The sequence below is a fragment of the Argopecten irradians genome, chromosome 14, assembly GCF_041381155.1.
Source record: "Argopecten irradians isolate NY chromosome 14, Ai_NY, whole genome shotgun sequence".
Classification (NCBI taxonomy): Eukaryota; Metazoa; Mollusca; class Bivalvia; order Pectinida; family Pectinidae; genus Argopecten; species Argopecten irradians.
Genome location: NC_091147.1, coordinates 29,710,979 through 29,731,864, shown reverse-complemented (window position 1 = coordinate 29,731,864; position 20,886 = coordinate 29,710,979). Strand labels below are relative to the sequence as shown.

Genomic DNA, 20,886 nt, shown 5'->3' with positions numbered 1-20,886 from the left:
ACAGATTAATGTTACCTGTTTTACCTCCTGACCACATACAGATTAATATATTACCTGTTTGACCTCCTGACCACATACAGATTAATGTTTACCTGTTTGACCTCCTGACCACATACAGATTAATGTATTACCTGTTTGACCTCCTGACCACATACAGATTAATGTATTACCTGTTTGACCTCCTGTCCACATACAGATTAATGTATTACCTGTTTGACCTCCTGTCCACATACAGATTAATGTATTACCTGTTTGACCTCCTGACCACATACAGATTAATGTATTACCTGACTGACCTCCTTTCCACATAGAGATTAATGTATTACCTGACTGACCTCCTTTCCACATAGAGATTAATGTATTACCTGTTTGACCTCCTGACCACATACAGATTAATGTATTACCTGACTGACCTCCTTTCCACATAGAGATTAATGTATTACCTGTTTGACCTCCTGACCACATACAGATAATCTTACCTGTTTGACCACCTAACAACATACAGATTAATGTTACCTGTTTGACCACCTGATCACATACAGATTAATGTTACCTGTTTGACCACCTGACCACATACAGATTGATGTATTACCTGTTTGACCTCCTGACCACATACAGATTAATGTATTACCTGTTTGACCACCTGACCACATACAGATTAATGTTACCTGTTTGACCTCCTGACCACATATATTACCTGTTTGACCTCCTGACCACATACAGATTAATGTATTACCTGTTTGACCTCCTGACCACATACAGATTAATGTAACCTGTTTGACCACCTGGCCACATACAAATTAATGTTATACCTGTTTGACCTTCTGACCACATACAAACTAATGTATTACCTGTTCGACCTTCATCAGTCCCTTTATCATGAAGCCGTAGTGTCGTATTGTGGCCTCCAGGAATTTTGGTACCAGACAGAAGCACACCACTAGGGGGACTTTTAGTTTAAGTGCCAATCGTTGAGCATACAGCATAGCCCAGTTATCTGAAACGAAGTCATTCAGGTTAACAACATGTGATTAATCCAATTAACATTAATTATCATGGATACATACATGCATGGTACATCCAATTATTATCAAGGTTGCATTACAATATCCACAAGGGTTTTTTTCACAGTGAGATTTATAGTCCATGGGTGGATATAACAACAGCGTACCAACCTCTGGAGTATTGAGGATGTAACGACTGGGAAATTTACCCCTGGGGAATTGAGGATATAATGATAATGTACCAATCTCTGGAGTATTGAGGATGTAATGACAGGAAAAGTTACCCCTGGGGAATTGAGGATATAATGACAGTGTACCAACCTCTGGAGTATTGAGAATGTAATGACAGGGAAAGTTACCCCTGGGGAATTGAGGATATAATGACAGTGTACCAACCTCTGGTGTATTGTGGATGTAATGACAGGGAAAGTTACCCCAGGGGAATTGAGGATATAACGACAGTGTACCAACCTCTGGAGTATTGAGAATGTAACAACAGGGAAAGTTACCCCTGTGGAATTGAGGATATAACGACAGTGTACCAACCTCAGGAGTATTGAGGATGTAACGACAGGGAAAGTTACCCCTGGGGAATTCAGGATATAACTACAGTGTACCAACCTCTGGAGTATTGCGAATGTAACAACAGGGAAAGTTACCCCTGGAGAATTGAGGATATAACGACAGTGTACCAACCTCTGGAGTATTGAGGATGTAACAACAGGGAAAGTTACCCCTAGGGAATTGAGGATATAACTACAGTGTACCAACCTCTGGAGTATTGAGGATGTAATGACAATGAAAGGTATACCCCTAGGGTATTGAGGATGTAATGACAGGGAAAGTTACCAAAGGTGAATTGAGGATATAATGACAGTGTACCAACCTCTGGAGTATTGAGGATGTAATGACAGGGAAAGTTACCCCTGGGGAATTGAGGATATAACGACAGTGTACCAACCTCTGGAGTATTGAGGATGTAATGACAGGGAAAGTTACCCCTGGTGAATTGAGGATATAATGACAGTGTACCAACCTCTGGAGTATTGAGAATGTAACGACTGGGAAAGTTACCCCTGGGGAATTGAGGATATAACGACAGTGTACCAACCTCTGGAGTATTGAGGATGTAATGACAGGAAAATTTACCCCTGGGGAATTGAGGATATAACGACAGTGTACCAACCTCTGGAGTATTGAGAATGTAACGACAGGGAAAGTTACCCCTGTGGAATTGAGGATATAACGACAGAGTACCAACCTCTGGAGTATTGAGGATGTAATGACAGGGAAAGTTACCCCTAGGGAATTGAGGATATAACGACAGTGTACCAACCTCTGGAGTATTCAGAATGTAATGACAGGGAAAGTTACCCCTGTGGAATTGAGGATATAACGACAGTGTACCAACCTCTGGAGTATTGAGGATGTATCGACAGGGAAAGTTACCCCTGGGGAATTGATGATATAATGACAGTGTACCAACCTCTGGAGTATTGAGGATGTAACGACAGGGAAAGTTACCCCTGTGGTATTAAGGATATAACGATAGTGTACCAACCTCTGGAGTATTGAGGATGTAACGACAGGGAAATTTACCCCTGGGGAATTGAGGATAAAATGACAGTGTACCAACCTCTGGAGTATTGAGGATGTAACGACAGGGAAAGTTACCCCTGGGGAATTGAGGATATAACGACAGTGTCCCAACCTCTGGAGTATTGAGGATGTAATGACAGGGAAAGTTACCCCTGGGGAATTGAGGATATAATGACAGTGTACCAACCTCTGGTGTATTGAGGATGTAATGACAGGGAAAGTTACCCCAGGGGAATTGAGGATATAACGACAGTGTACCAACCTCTGGAGTATTGAGGATGTAACAACAGAGAAAGTTACCCCTGTGGAATTGAGGATATAACGACAGTGTACCAACCTCAGGAGTATTGAGGATGTTACGACAGGGAAAGTTACCCCTGGGGAATTGAGGATATAACGACAGTGTACCAACCCCTGGAGTATTGAGGATGTAATGACAGGGAAAGTTACCCCTGGGGAATTGAGGATATAATGACAGTGTACCAACCTCTGGAGTATTGAGAATGTAACGACAGGGAAAGTTATCCCTGGGGAAATGAGGATATAACTACAGTGTACCAACCTCTGGAGTATTGAGGATGTAATGACAGGGAAAGTTACTCCAGGGGAATTCAGGATATAACGACAGTCTGGAGTATTGAGAATGTAACGACAGGGAAAGTTACCCCTGTGGAATTGAGGATATAACGACAGTGTACTAACCTCAGGAGTATTGTGGATGTAACGACAGGAAAAGTTACCCCTGGGGAATTGAGGATATAACGACAGTGTACCAACCTCTGGAGTATTGAGAATGTAACGACAGGGAAAGTTATCCCTGGGGAAATGAGGATATAACTACAGTGTACCAACCTCTGGAGTATTGAGGATGTAATGACAATGAAAGGTATACCCCTAGGGTATTGAGGATGTAATGACAGGGAAAGTTACCCCAGGGGAATTGAGGATATAATGACAGTGTACCAACCTCTGGAGTATTGAGGATGTAATGACAGGGAAAGTTACCCCTGGGGAATTGAGGATATAACGACAGTGTACCAACCTCTGGAGTATTGAGGATGTAATGACAGGGAAAGTTACCCCTAGGGAATTGAGGATATAACGACAGAGTACCAACCTCTGGAGTATTGAGGATGTAATGACAGGGAAAGTTACCCCTAGGGAATTGAGGATATAACGACAGTGTACCAACCTCTGGAGTATTCAGAATGTAATGACAGGGAAAGTTACCCCTGTGGAATTGAGGATATAACTACAGTGTACCAACCTCTGGAGTATTGAGGATGTAATGACAGGGAAAGTTACCCCTGGAGTATTGAGGATGTAATGACAGGGAAAGTTACCCCTGGGGAATTGAGGATATAATGACAGTGTACCAACCTCTGGAGTATTGAGGATGTAATGACAATGAAAGGTATACCCCTAGGGTATTGAGGATGTAATGTCAGTGTACCAACCTCTGGAGTATTGAGGATGTTACGACAGGGAAAGTTACCACTGTGGAATTGAGGATATAACGATAGTGTACCAACCTCTGGAGTATTGAGGATGTAAGGATTAGAAGAAAAATAAAACAATTAATTTGAAACACTATTTGCATTTTTAAAACTTTTTTAAATTCCTGAATTCCGGAAACCGGATTCCGGCTCCATTATTAGATACCAAGTGCTACTTCCTACATTGAACAGAGATCGTTTTTACACAAGAAAAACTCCTTGCTTATGTCGAAAAAAAAAATAATTAGACGACTAATAATGTAAGTTAACTCTGGAAACATTGTTGTATTACTTAAAAGCAGTTAACTATTGTTTTTATTAGCTTGAATGTCTGTAAAACGTCTCTGAACTGAAGGTGTACCTAGCGACCTAGTTATGCTCATTTCGATTTTGTTTTCATTTTGTGAAATAAAAATTGTTTCTGATCCCAAATGTTTTGTTTTAAGTAATGTAGACTAGTCTATATTTACACATTTTAGGAATGAAAATCTGGTTCAAATCATCAACACAGATGTCATTGAATTGATCAGTTTTTATTGGGAAATTTGGCTTCAAAATTGGGAAAATAAGGCATTTTTTGGCTAGGGGAAACAGCCGAAGTTCGGCTGTAGATTCGGTCAAAAAAAAACCACTGGAAGTTACTATAATTGTCATTAAATTCATGATTATTCAACCCTAAACTATGTCACAACTGATGGCTCTATGTGCAACAACAGACGAAACAGGTTATTTGATCCTTCGCTATACATAACAAGAGCCCACCAAAGAATGATAAATATCTGACAAAGGAAAGATGGATCTTTTCTCTACTTTTTAAACTTTTTCAAACATACTACATATAAAATTTGAGACAGATCGTTTCAGTACCTTTTGAGAAATAGCGGTAAGAAACTTCAACTATCAAAATCCAAGATGACTACTTGGTGGCCATCTTGTTGATCAATCGGTCCAAAATCACAATATGCACAACTAGGGCCCTCGGGGAACCTACATATGAAATTTGAGACAGATCCCTTCAGTACTATCTGAGAAATAGCGATAACAAACTTTAACTATCAAAATCCAAGATGGCGGCCTGGCGGCCATTTTGTTCACCGATTGGTCCAAAAATACAATATGCACAACTAGGGCCCTAGGGGAACATAAATATTTTCTTTTTTTTTTTACCTGGCACAGTTTATTTCACACTGATTATTATATTTATAAGTGTAGAAAGTTAGCTTAAACTAAACATACAACGTCAAACTCATACATATTTCTATATCTTATGGGATCGTGGATTTAAATGTACATGTTTTACACCATCTAATGATTAATCAAGCAATTCTAATCTTATCCATAATCTAAATTTTAGAAATTCTGCAAGTGATAAGAGAGCCTACCCAAATAGACAAAGGTAGCATAATCCTTTAACAGATTTAACAGATCAATACATGTAACCGGGTCAATGACCGACAGGTGTGAAATGTTGCATTATCTATCTAACCTACATGTACGTATTAAATTTGAAAAAGATCCCTTCAGCACTTTTTGAGAAATGGGGATATCAAACCTTAACTATCAAAATCCAAGATGGCCGCCTGGCGGCCATCTTGTTTTTCCTATCAGCCTCAAAATCTGTATGGCACAACTAGGGACCAAGGGTAACCTCCATGTGAAGTTTGAACAAAATCCCTTCAGTAGTTCTCAAGAAATATTGATAACAAATTTCAACTGCCAAAATCAAAGATGGCTACCTGGCAGCCATCTTGTTTTTCTGATCAGCCTCAAAATCTGTATGGCAGAACTAGGGATCAAGGGTAACCTCCATGTGAAGTTTGAACGAAATCCCTTCAGTAGTTCTCAAGAAATATCGATAACAAACTTCAACTGCCAAAATCAAAGATGGCTGCCTGGCGGCCATCTTGTTTTTCCTATCAGCCTCAAAATCTGTATGGCACAACTAGGGACCAAGGGTAACCTCCATGTGAAGTTTGAACAAAATCCCTTCAGTAGTTCTCAAGAAATATTGATAACAAATTTCAACTGCCAAAATCAAAGATGGCTGTCTGGCAGCCATCTTGTTTTTCCGATCAGCCTCAAAATCTGTATGGCACAACTAGGGACCAAGGGTAACCTCCATGTGAAGTTTGAACAAAATCCCTTCAGTAGTTCTCAAGAAATGATGATAACAAATTTCAACTGCCAAAATCAAAGATGGCTGTCTGGCAGCCATCTTGTTTTTCCGATCAGCCTCAAAATCTGTATGGCACAACTAAGGACCAAGGGTAACCTCCATGTGAAGTTTGAACAAAATCCCTTCAGTAGTTCTCAAGAAATATTGATAACAAACTTCAACTGCCAAAATCAAAGATGGCTGCCTGGTGGCCATCTTGTTTTTACGATCAGCCATAAAATCTGTTTGGCACAAATATGGACCAAGGGGACCCTCCATGTGAAGTTTGAACAAAATCCTTGCAGCAGTTTTTGAGAAATAGTGATAACAAGCATTGTTTACAGACGGACCACGGATCACGGACGCAGGGCAATTTGAATAGCCCACCATCTGATGATGGTGGGCTAAAAATTGACTTTGAATTTGGGAATCGCTCTCCTAGGGTTGAATATACATGTGATAGTTGTCCCTGGAATATCGAGAGAGCAACTTTGTATGCTGTTACTGCATTTTGAGTGATTTATTTGTGATATTTCTGACCTTGAACTCTCTGATCTCTTGACATCCAGTACAGCACGCCACTGCAGGATTCTGGGAAGTCGTGGCTCTTGGATAATACACGTACACGCTTCTTGTTGAATTTGAAGTCTGCCACAGAAGCACACACTGCCTTTCTGAGGTCGGCTATCTGGGCTGTAAATTCACTTGGTTCTGTTGAGCTGGTCTTTGGTTTTTTGGATGTTGTGCCATTTTCCTCTGATTGGGTGACAGGGCCAAGCTTACGTTTTACTGACTCTCTCTTCTGACTGTCAGACATAATTTCTTGTAAAAGAGAAAATTCAAAATTCAAAGAGCTTCTGAGATTGAGAAAAGAGTAAAACGTACATTTAAGCCACAGTGACCTGATTCAAGTCATAGTACGTATATTAGATATGCTCTGTTTGTCACTATTTCCATTAGGTAATATGTGCATGGTCATGTGATGTTCAATATATAGAATATTGACTCAGTGTTTCCGTTTTCAGAAACATCGAGTCAATATTCTTTTGGGAACTTCAGTGCCAAAACGCTGCATTCTTCAGGGTGGTGTTCTCTAGATCTGTGACCAATGCTTTTCTTGTAATTAATAAACACATTTAGAGATTGTTTTTGAATTTTGTTTAAGAAATGACATGTCTAATATAAAAATTGAGGACCTTGTAGAAATGAAATAATGACCTCAGGCTACTTCCTCAGTCATTTTTTATTCTACGCAGGCAATATTTATAACACCATAGATATATTTCTATTTTCCACCATACATTTCAATTAATGTTACAAAAAACATAGGTCTATCAATATAGTACTGTCCATAACAGAAACATAAATGTACATCTATATGTTTCTTTCCACATGTAAAAGCAGCAGGTCTGTGTTTTTTGTACATAGCTCTGTCACTCAGCTGATGGAGCTTAATTCTTTGACACAGTCGGTAGAGCCATAGATTTCGCATCGAAGTGCGGGTTCGATTCCTGGTCGGTGCACTAGACAGGAATCATGTGTAATTTCCCTCTTCATCTATATTGGCGCCCAACTAAAAAACTCATATGGCCACAGATGTATGGCCACAGAATGTACATGCATGGTTAGAGAGATTTAGGAAATCTAAAAAAAAACAGCTATGAGGAGAAGTACGTGGTTTGTACATAGTGTTCAATTTGTAATACGGTCTCTATATCACTCAGCTGCCGCAGCATATATTGCTTCTTTGGCTCAGTCAGTAGAACTGTAGATTGGAGACCCTGTTTTGATTTCTGGTCAGGTCATATACATGTGTATTTTCCATGTTCTTCTGGACATACATGTACAATGTAGGTTTTAATTGATTAATATCACAAACTTATATACTAGTATTTAGTGGGTCTTTGACTTACTAGCATGTAAAATATTTGTCAATACTGTACAGGAGAGGAGAAAATGTACCGCCCAGAACGCGGAAACAATAGTCAAATATGCTCTACTGCTGATCGACCCAGTCACAAAGGATACATTTAAAGTCTACAGGGAATGGAAAATGATATTAAGATATGTTATTCTGTTTGATCTCCTGACAAGAATGTTGAAAACCGCATCAAAATCGGCCGCTTCAGTACCGAGATACCGCCCTCCGAAGTGCTCGATTTTTACCTGTATATCAACTGCCAATCAGGGAATCGGCCGCTCACGCTGATTTGGGGAATAACTGGATGTGACGTCACGAGGACAACGGCAGTGAGGTGTTTGGTAGTGGGGTTATAGCACAAAGGTGGACATATATGTATTCCTAAAATGGGGTTACGAGAATTTTATAGATATATATACAGTTTACAGTTATGGTGAAGATTTAACTATATACAAAAGATCCCAGAGGGATCTTGGCACCCACCAAAGAATGATCTATATCTGACAAAGGAAAGATGGATCTTTTCTCTACTTTTTAAACTTTTTCAAACATACTACATATAAAATTTGAGACAGATCGTTTCAGTACCTTTTGAGAAATAGCGGTAAGAAACTTCAACTATCAAAATCCAAGATGACTCCTTGGCGGCCATCTTGTTGATCAATCGGTCCCAAATCACAATATGCACAACTAGGGCCCTAGGGGAACCTACATGTGAAATTTGAGAAAGATCCATTCAATACTTTCTGGGAAATAGTGATAACAAACTTTGAATAACAAAATCCAAGATGTCTGCCTGGCGGCCATCTTGTTGACCGATTGGTCCCAAAATGCACAACTAGGTCCCTAGGGGAATCTACATATGAAATTTGAGACAGATCCCTTCAGTACTATCTGAGAAATAGCCATAACAAACTTTAACTATCAAAATCCAAGATGACTCCTTGGCAGCAATTTTGTTGACCGCTCGGTCCCAAATCACAATATGCACAACTAGGGCCCTAGGGGAACCTACATATGAATTTTGAGACAGATCCCTTCAGTACTTTCTGAGAAATAGCGATAACAAACTTTGAATAACAAAATCCAAGATGGCTGCCTGGCGGCCATCTTGTTAACCGATCGTTCCCAAAATGCAATATGCACAACTAGGTCCCTAGGGGAACCTACATATGAAATTTGAGACAGATGAAATAGCCATAACAAACTTTAACTATCGAAATCCAAGATGGCGGCCTGGCGGCCATCTTGTTCACAGATTGGTCCAAAACTGCAATATGCACAACAAGGGCCCTAGGGGAACCTACATATTAAATTTGAGAAAGATCCCTTCAGCACTTTTTGAGAAATGGGGATATCAAACCTTAACTATCAAAATCCAAGATGGCCGCCTGGCAACCTCCATGTGAAGTTTGAACAAAATCCCTTCAGTAATTCTCAAGAAATATCGATAACAAACTTCAACTGCCAAAATCAAAGATGGCTGCCTGGCGGCCATCTTGTTTTTCCGATCAGCCTCAAAATCTGTATGGCACAAATATGGACCAAGGGGACCCTCTATGTGAAGTTTGAACAAAATCCCTGCAGCAGTTTTTTAAGAAATAGTGATAACAAGCATTGTTTATGGACGGACGATGAACGACGGACGGCGGACAATGGACGGCGGACGACAGACCACGGACGCAGGGCGATTTGAATAGCCCACCATCTGATGATGGTGGGCTAATAAAATAGGAAATATTGCAACTGAAATCATGCTAAATACATAAGTAGATTAGCGGAAATTATAAGTTATTTATGTTTCTGGTATAAGCCAGGTGTACCTTGTGTAAAAACTGTTAAGTAGAGATATTATCTCTGTTTTACCAGCTTACTAAATTATCAAACCTGGGAAATATTCAATTTTCATAATGTCATATAAAAAGAGACGAATTCGAAAAATGATGGTCATATAACTATCCATTTGAATATGTTTCTGTGTAAATAAAAATTCACTTCGCCTATGGATTTCAAGAATCAGCATAACGAAAAGAAAAGGTGTTAAATGTATTTCATAGTTCAATACATGTTAATATCATAGACATAAATTGGGAGTGGGAGTAAATTAAAAAAAAATAAACCACTTGAGAAATTGAATTTCAAATACATAATTCATTTATAGCTGTAACGAGTCTATTTTCCTTTTATAGCTACATGTACAAGTACATGTATGAGAACATGTGTTATTTTAACAATATTCAACAGTACATTTATTAGTCATATAGATTACCATTATTAGTATTATATAATGATCGATATTGACCAAAATTCACAAAGAATTGGATATCCAAAATCTAGCAACTACCAGAAATATCAAAATTCTGACATTGTGCATCATATTTGCATTGTTCTTTCTCGACATGCCATTTGTAAATAATTTTGTAGTTTCTGTTATAAGAATACATATACATATAACTAGAAATATATATACGAGACAAATGTATACATTGGTCATTCTGAAATATACAATTATGTATACATCTAGTGATTTATACACTTGTTATATGTTATGTTCGAACGGTATATTTTACTGTAAACCAAGGATTAATAAGTGTAAACAAATATGACATTATACAGCAATTAAATGATTGTCCATCGCTAACTTACCTGTGATCTTACTTTTGACACCTGACGTGAGCTAATCAACGAAGCGTGACAGGTCACTAAACACCTTTCTTACGTAATCCGGTTATTAGCCCCCTCATTTGTCTCGGTTGACCACGCGTTTTAGTTATTGCAGTATACAGGTAAAGAGATAAACGCAGCACGACATTGGCTATTCGGAAGTACAGTTCTGATTTTGTTCTGTACTTGATATCTGCAACTTGGATTAGACATAGACATCTTCAGTCTTTTTTTCGTCTTACTCGTGCATGATTTATTTTTTCAATTAAAGACACTAATAAATGAACTTGAGCGAAATATCAACAAGTCGTCGGATGTATTGTATTATATGAAAGCTGATTGTATTTCGTCCAAAAAAAAAAAGGGATCGATTTCAGATATAACGCAATTAGTAGATGCATTTACATATATGCAAAAATTCTGTTTAGAATCATAACTTAATTTGTATGGGTAGGTTATATGAAAAAGTCAGAAATTTGTAAAGCGGGTTTGACCAGTACAACGACCAGAGTCAGGTTTTGGATAACATAGTCAAGAATCCTTTACATAATATTCATGTATATGTGGTTCCATATATCGTAGATTTACAACGTACGTGGATTATTATACACATTATGTTGTATAATGTTGTGCAGAAATCGCGCAGAAATGTTCATTTATCGACAGGTACATCAATATATGCATGTATGTATATATGTTTCTGATGCATGGTATAAATCCCTATTTTCAAGCGTATTCCAAACTCATATCTGTGATTAAGGATAATATTAAATAGGTATAGGACATGTACACAGGTACTTGTGTCTGTAAAAATCGATATTTACAAACAGATTGTTTATATTAGATGGCAGACACAGAAAATCGCCACTCTATCTTATGCGAGTAGAGTAGGTCCCGTTGTCCTCGTGACGTCACAGGTCAGGGGTCCCGAATCGGGGTCAATGGCTTGTGGCTTCAGGTGTGTTCTAGAGAAAAGTCGCATTATCTCTAATACCGTATTCGCTATGAAACTTGTACTTTCTCCATTCCAAATTTTATACAATGACACATGTATTTAGCCTTATATACCAAACCGTTCCGTGTACACTTTAAGTACTCCTTTTTCCCCACACACCATCACACACTGGAATCTCCTCCCTGTGGCAACAGTACAAAACACATCTGTATATAACCCCTTTCCCCACGCCACTGAGCCGATCACCTCACCTAAAATCGTCAATAACGACGGATGGTGATACACCAAAGAAGAAGAAGTCCCCGCCGTCAGTCACAGTACTAGTACGTACTAGTCATGTCAAACGAAATATCAACTTCTGACTGACTTTTAGGTGACAGTAGACAAGTATAATGATTTTCAAAAAAGCAGTCATAGCGTATCTAGTACATGTAGCATGCTATGTTAGCTTTTGCTTTTCGGTAGGAGCAAGATGTTATTAATAGTGCACGGCGTCTAAATGGAAAGATCGGGGATTAGAATACGTACTTAAATATGATGAAGGCAGCTAAGCAACACGTTCACGTTGACTTACTGTCGAATGTCGATCACAAGCTAGCGTCACCACACGTGGAGTTTCGTAATATCAACAAGCAACGGGAACCTTCAGTATTTTTCCTAAAGTAGAATGTATTATAATTAGTTTACGGAAAATGTCGAAGATTCTCGATTACTACGATAACATTCGGAACTCTTCGGGGAAACCTTAATTATTACCGCGTTTTATTATTAAAGGCCCACTACCCGTGTAAATTATACACCTCTTTAAAACGTTTCTTTGGCAGAATAAATGTTAAATTATGGATACTTTTGTTTCTGATATTTTATTATTAGATCAACTAATGATCAAATTGGATGCAAATAGCCGTGAAATTGGTCACAGTTCTAGCGATATGTACATTTAGTCTTTTAATATAGTCAATGAAATATATGTGTTTATCACGGAGACTAAGAACGGACTGTGGGTCATAGACAAAAAATTGTTCGAACACAATCATATTTCATTCGAAAGCTTTAATTTTATTTTTCCATAGCCTCGGTAAAAAACAATAACTTTAATACAGATGGCTTTTGCTGGAAATACTTTCGAATTAACTTCATACAAACATCTTATTATTGCATATGCATAAGGTGTGAATATATATATAGAAAGGAGAAGAAATCAGAGAATATTGCATTTTGCAATAACGATAGTGAGGGTGAATTTTATTTCCTTAAAAATGCAAGATGTATGAAGATTTCATATTGGAAAACCACATGTTTAAGTTGGTTCAATTACTTAATGCACAAAATATAAAAGAATAAAATAATCTTTCTAACTATATTTCATTAGCTCTAGAAAAGAACATTACTGTAATTAAGTTATCAAACACCATAAATATAAAGATGCAATCCATCCAAAGAAAACAATGATATCGATCACAAAATCACGAATGTTCATATATTATCTACTAAAGAATGTGTAAAATTAGTTAAACTTCATTTCACTTATACCGATAATGATAGATGGAAAAAGGACTTATTTAATGATAAAAATTGTATAAATGGTAATAAACTTAGAACATACTGGTTGTATAAAACTAGTAATTATACCGAAGCATATGCTTCCTATATCATGGATTTTAGACATAGACAAGTGTTAGCTAAATTTCGAAGTGGAAATTAAAGCTGAATGTAGAAACAGGTCGGTATTCTCGTCCTAAGGTTCTTTTAGAAAACAGACTTTGTACATTATGTAACTCAAACTGTGTTGAAGATGAATGTCATTTTTTAATTGTATGTGATTTTTATTCAGATTTACGAAGAAATCTTTTTACTTTGGCTGAATCAATTTTTCCAGATTTTAGCCTTTTAAATAATCAAAATTAACTATTTTTTATGAATGCAATCTTCAAAATATTTTAGCAAGCACAATCTATAAAATGTATAGTAGAAGAATGAATTTTTAAGAACATACTATAGATATCAGTGTCTCGTAAGTCTTTATGTTATAGGCTGGGTGTCAATTTTAAATTTGAATATTTTGTACAGTACTTTTTTGTTTTATGTAAATTGACATGTGACACTTTAATGAAATAAATTGTATTGTATTGTATTGTTGTATTATATTAGCGATGTTCAATCAATAGGTTTTTACGGGATTCCATAATTCACATAATTTAAACTTATTTTAACGTTTTTCATAACTAAGAACAATACATTTGCTCAAATTGACTAAAATAATTTTGACACATGTACATTTGATTTCTAATAGTTTAACAAATGTTTCACATACTATCATTTGGACGTTTTCTATTCAATTGAAGAGAAAGATAATCTATTTCTTGTAATTTCTTAGATAAAGAAATGTGAGCTACATATAATTCGTTTTGTAAGATGTTACAAGCAAAACTTACCACATATTTTACAGTGAACATTTAGAAGACAAATGTATATAATCAACACACTGAACATGTTCAAAAATATTGCAACATAAGATTTGAATATATTTATTACTTTAACTGCATTCTCAATATTTTCCATTTGTCAAAATATCAAAAACTCCTACTAAACAAGTACAACTAATTTCCGAGTTAAATGCTAGCACTTCCCTTTCAACAATATCTCCGTCTCAAGCATACATGAATCGATGAGAAATCAATATTTAAAGTATTTTGAAGACATTTCAAATTGATTTCTTACCTGCAGAATATTAAATCTATCAAACGCTGGTTGAGATCGTGAACGTAAAAAAATCATCATTTGCAACATCACTTACTTGTATATGTAGGTATAAATTATTAACCTAACCAACCATCTTTAATAAGATAGACAACAAACACGTTCACATTCATTTAATTTTACTTGTAAATAATCTCAATGTGTTCCGTCATAAGCTTTGTCTTATATCTGCCTATATAAAAGTGAGGCCGTTTCGACTGGGGCCGTTTTAACTGGGGCCGTTATTGCAGTGGGGCCGTTTTAACCGTACTCCTATATTATGTACTCTACCGTAAAATAATTATTTCCTCCATTTTATGAGTATTTCCCCAAAACAAAAGAATCATTCAAACTGTTGCTGAACTATTTTTGTTGTAAGTAACATTATCGTTGACAGTGGCGTAGCTACCATTGACGCAAAAACGCAACTGCGTGCACATCAATCAATTCTCAAAAAAGAATTCGACTTGGAACCCCAAAAACACAAAAATTCTCGCGCCTTTAGCTACATTTACAATTAAAATTTCTAAATATTGGTAATTTTCAATCTGCAATATGAATTAATCCGTTTCAGTGTTATTTTTTCTTCGCAAAATTACTACTTTAAGAACGCTTTAAAATCATAGAAATACATCGTAAAACTCCTCTCTGCCATTCTAAATCGTATTTTTTTACAGGAGAGGGGTCCCCCGCGGACCCCCCCCCCCCCCCCCCCCCGAACAACGATTTTCTCGCGCCTTCGGCGCTCGGAATCCACTTTGCGTGCACATTAATTTGCTGCTAGCGACGCCACTGGTTGAATGTTGACTTTAACCTTTTGAGTGCCAGGGGGCCGATGGGGCCGATCACATTTGTCTCAGAGTGCCAGGGGGCCGATGGGGCCGATTTCGTGTGTCCAGAGTGCCAGAGGGCCGATGGGGCCGATTTCGTGTGTCTCTGAGTGCCAGAGGGCCGATGGGGCCGATTTCGTGTGTCTCTGAGTGCCAGGGGGCCGATTCTTTATGCATCACAGATTTTTTAATTACGAGTTTCATGTATCTTTGTTTTCTATAGATAGAGAAGTGATCTGTACTAATTATACACTTTCTATACCTAAAAATGATGACGAAAGAGCACAATATTTTGACGTCATTTTTTATTAAGTGACGTCATCAGTGAAGGCAGTAGTGGATGTTTCACCATTGTTCCGCAACTTATAATGTACAGTTTATAATGTACACTACCCGATCATTTGGTTCTTCTTATATCTTACCATTACTTCATTTTCTCAAGACACTCAGTATCAAGATAAGAATCTGAATAACTTTGATCTGGTTTTTCAACTTTGTAAAGCACATGGCACATGGCGTGTTCGAATCCTACCGAGCACTACAAATATTTTTATATTTTCATGTCTTGTCTTTTATTTAACCCTTTCACTGCCGAATTTTTGAATTTGCCAGAAATGACGTAATAATTGATGACGCCAAAAATTGATGACGCGACATAAATAGGCTCGTCGAGAGTGATCACGTCAAAGATATTGACGCGCGATTTGCCGATGGAAGTGACGTCGAACGTGTTTAATTTATGGGTTTTCACCGAATTTTTCGGATCCAAAAGAAAAATAGATATTTGCAAACACTAATAAATAATCGTAAACTTATTTTATTCCATAACATTAAGCGGTCAGATATATGCAAATTCCAATACATTTATGAAATAAAATAAGTACTGATCCAATTCTTTGCACATCTATATTGATCATATACACGCACATGGACCTGTACAACCACATAATCATCGTTGAATGTCTCACTCTGTTAGGCACTTAGATAGTCTCGATGCATACTGGGCAATATACCGTGCCAAAAGTATTCGGCCACGTCATTTTTATATATTTCATGCATGGGACAAATTTTAATCAATTTTCATGGGTTCATTTCCCATTTTCGAGCGACAGTAGCAAAATTACAGACAGATTGCTTATAGTTATAATTAGAATAATTTTCGATTGGTATTTTCAGGACGTACCTGTATAAATGTTTTAATTTGTTTTAATCTATGGGTTAAATGCACGCTGATCCAAACCCGATTGATGACTTCCTTTGTCATCTCATCCTCGATACGGGGGCTCCGATCCATGCCCGAGCCATGTAACGGTACAATGTGGTTGGCTGTACGTGTGGCTTTGATGTTAGGCGTCGATCTCTCTGTAGTCTTCAAATGAAATGTTTGCACGCCTGTGATTGGTTCAGCTCTTTTCCGCTGAGCTGCCCCCAATTTTACTATGAAATAGTCCAGGGATGTAGAGATCGTAAGTGATCGGAATCCCTGGAGTATCGAGGATGGTGTCATCTTAGTGACGCACTTTGTATATTAGTTATGAAGGATGATCTTGAATGGAAAATTATCACTCCTCTTTCCAACGGTAGTACCATTTTGACACTTATTGTATGTTTATTGTGTTCATGTTGTTGTTATTTGTTTAGCTATCGAATTACATGTGTAATAGTAAAAGTGTTTAAAAAAGTTGAATTTAATTGAATTGTAATAATACCCACTCGAAAAATTATTATTTAGCCGCTAAAACCACGGACCTGGAACGATTTTTTTAACAGTATACATATATATATTATAGTACCTAAAATCGTGCCAGGTCCCTGTGTCTAAAACTTGGTGTGGTGGATGTTTTTGTCTCGGGGAGTTTTTCTCCCTTCTCGTGTACAGATAGAATATGAACTTCACTGTTTTTTGTTTTAATCTAGAACCCTAATACCTCTACAAATGGTCTATGGACACTCGGGTGGGTCCAAGTTGATATAAACTTTAACTTATTCTCGGACCCCTGTGCTCCCGGCCTCAGACCAAACACGTGTTTAACTTGTCTTGGACATCGGTTTCTCGGTAATATTCAGCAGTTTGATAAATCAACAAGAGGTCCCACTAAAACATGCTGGATCAAGGTCTGTCTATATTATTAATGTACATTAAGTACGCGCTGATCATAATTCAGTAAATATATTCAGTGATCTTGTTTTCTCTTTGTGCCCACTAAGGTTGGAACATTAAGCCGATTTATATTTTAATTTTGGATAAAATATGCTTGAAAAAGTCGGAACGATACATCTCCTAATATTAGCACGACGGTCGTGTAGACTTTAACTGTCAATATAGACAATGCACATCTACATGTACGCACATTCGCACGTGAAGTTGTCAATTCAGTTTAACTGCGATTAAAAACAATAATCTAGAACTGAATGATAATAAGGTCACGCTTAAGCAAAGTACCACCCTCGTAAGGATATATGACTACCGGTGTATAACGATTAACGACCACCTGTCTATAACTTTCGATTTGCAAATAGGCCATCTTCATGAGACTGCCTGTCTGTTGCAATAAGTATACATTGTATATATGTGGCTAACGACGGATGCTTTTGGAACGGCGGTCACTAGTTTCTGTGCTGTTTTTAACGGATATATTTTACTTTAGATATAGGTAGTGGAAATATTTCATTATGTATATGTAATTATGTATATGCATTGACCATATACTGCAGTTATATATGTTTGTAGGGGATAGTACCTACGCTCTGTAGGCTGATTAACGTGGATAACCGACGATGGGAGGGATAGCCTTGCTATATGTACGATTCTACATATGTATATGCAGTTTCACTCGCATCTCTTGGACCCACTCTTTGCAGTGCTCTTTGACATTCTGATCCTCGACATAAATTTCTAGACAAGAAAGATTTCAGAAAAGTGTTCCTATATTCCGCGAATGGCGTCTTCTTACGAAGAATCTCGAGGATATATTCTTTATTCCTAGAAGTTTCTGTATTTTGGTGGGTTTTTTCACCGTAAATGCGTTGTTAAAGTACATTTGTATTTCCATTTGTTGCCAAATGATTTTGGGCGCAATTAATATGTTTGATTAGGTTTTATATCATATTAATTCATAGTTTTTATTCATGCTATGTCTCTTTGCAACAGTGGAATCTCTTGTCCATTTATAGTGCTATCTCACTGAAACATGCCAGCACATCCCCTCGGTCTTTATACTGACAACGGGCAAACTCACTCGATCCCTTTTATGCTAAAGTGTTTACACCCCAAGTACGAGCAGTGTACGGGAATGAAGTAGTTAGCGGAAAGCCCGGTTCGTCCCAGGAAAACTAAATGGAACACGCTGCAGATCTTACACTTGAAGCCTCTACTTGAAAGTGTGAACTGAATATGCATACCATATTTCATATGAAGCCGGTACCGTTGGGTAGTTTCACATTTATATTTCAAAATCTCTTTGGTCTGTAGTCAAATATCATATTCTGTGGACTGTCAATTAAACTTGCGATTTCTTATTGCTATATACAATTGTAGTGTATATAAACCTCAAGCTTCATAAAACATGTACAAAAATGACATGGACATGCAGTATTGTAATATTTTTTATGAGTTCTAAAACGTGAGGTGATATTTATTTACCGAAATATTGACTGGTATATATAGGAATGTATGCCGTTAACGCTATGGAGAATCCGTATAATACATGTACTATAGAATATGTGTGTTAAGGCCGCGAATTAGTTTGTTGCACTGTGACCAAATAAAGCTTTTTGTTGGCAAACAAAGCATAAAAATTATTATCTAGCAGACGCATGTTTCGGTACGACCCCAGTCATCCTGTAAACATGTTCTCCTATGTCGTTTTTATTGACGATATGACGAGGAAAATAAAATATAACACTATGTATACAGGACAAATGAGCAGCATAGTGTATTGATAAGAATATAGTGATATAACATTAATAAAATTGTCTCTCTATTCTGTGTAATGCACATGAAACTGAATGAAAAACAAGTAATAGGCCTAAAAATCGGTGGAAATGTCTGGATTAAGATGACGTCTATCCTTTGTAAATGACGTCATGCTATGTCATATTTGACGTCATAAAATGATAAAATGACGTCGGTTGAAATTTCGGAAGATATTTATTTACGGTCATTTACGTTAATTCAGTTATATATACGCAAATATCAAATTAAAGCAAAATGGGGTCTGGTATTTTTGAGATCGGCCCAATCGGCCCTCTGGCACTCTGGAAACCCGAAGATCGGCCCAATCGGCCCTCTGGCACTCTGGAAACCCGAAGATCGGCCTAAATCGGCCCTACGGCACTATAAGGGTTAATCCGACATTGTATTCTTTGTATTCTTCCTCATTGATTGTTTATATCTTGTCTCTTAGCAAATGACGTCATGAATTATGACGTCATAATACGTCTTCAATAAACAGTCTGAAGAGCTCCCTTGAATGGGGCGAAAGCGCTCACTAGTCAGTCGTTATTGGTTTTATTTTATATATATATATATATATATATACAGAAAAAAAATGTTCTTTGTAAATATATCATATATTTCTTCAAGAAAAAAACCCTCATGACAAAGGTATTATTGTTATTAAAGAGGCGGATAAAGGTAGTGCAGTAGTTGTGATGGACAAAGATTTATATTTACATATGCCCCTATATAATCAACGGGAGGGGAGTTGCGTTCAAATTAGCGTAAACGCAATGACGTATGAATACAAACGCAGTGCAGGTTCGGACTACTTCTAGTTCACGCTTCGATAAGATTTTGCGTCATAAGTTGACGGATTTTAAAATAACAATAAAGAGTTTTTATTAGATCCAATTAAATATGTATTTGACATCAAAACAAAACATGTGTTCAAGCATTGTAACGGTAATAAACTACAAAATGAATCGCTTTCGGGGCTACAACCGGGGGCTTTCCTCGTGAATGTTCGGGGAATCCCATAGTTACGTCAGATGTATATGTGAGTACGGTCACTCATCTCACCTAAATATACAGAACATCTGATTGTCGGTGAATAATTCTGGGAGCGTCTAAGCGAACAATAGGTTAACAGATCATATACAGGTTTCCAGGAAAAAAACATTACAGGTAGCCTATCCGAAACAGTATCATCAGCTTAAATGGCCCCGTCTTTGCATTCAAAATAGGCCTACACACACGCAAACACTTGTCTATCCTACATATTCTACATGTAGCGCTAACGCGCTACATTGAATATGTCTGTATCCCATTGCGTTCATACCACCTTTAACGCAATCAAAACACTGTTCAATCTCTATATATTTACACTTGCTAGGCTTGGTCACTATACGCTAATACTAGCCGATTTTGTTTACCATAACTGCATGGTAACATTGAACTTTGAACTTGCGTAAGGAAATGTTCTGTGCAACGTAAAAGGACTACTTTTTTAAAAGAAACACATAGAGATTGAACAGTGTTTTGATTGCGTTAAAGGTGGTATGAACGCAATGGGATACAGACAT

General features: G+C 37.3%; 2 protein-coding genes across 3 annotated transcripts in view; both read right to left on the bottom strand.

The window, feature by feature from the left end:
• LOC138306860 (deoxyribodipyrimidine photo-lyase-like) overlaps positions 1-12,572 on the bottom strand; it is a 247,001-nt gene extending 234,429 nt beyond the window's left edge. Inside the window, exons 1-3 of one of the 2 annotated variants that reach the window (XM_069247365.1) lie at positions 12,369-12,572; positions 6,795-7,076; positions 852-997 (exon numbers count right to left, since the gene is read on the bottom strand). In XM_069247365.1, coding sequence (XP_069103466.1) covers positions 852-997; positions 6,795-7,071 — 423 coding nt within the window. In that variant the 5' untranslated portion in view covers positions 7,072-7,076; positions 12,369-12,572. Of the gene's footprint in view, positions 1-851; positions 998-6,794; positions 7,077-12,322 lie in introns of both variants that reach the window. The other variant, XM_069247364.1, reaches the window with a different exon arrangement.
• LOC138306865 (splicing factor 3A subunit 1-like) overlaps positions 1-20,886 on the bottom strand; it is a 242,814-nt gene that overhangs the window by 60,283 nt on the left and 161,645 nt on the right. The gene's annotated exons all lie outside the window — the stretch shown is intronic.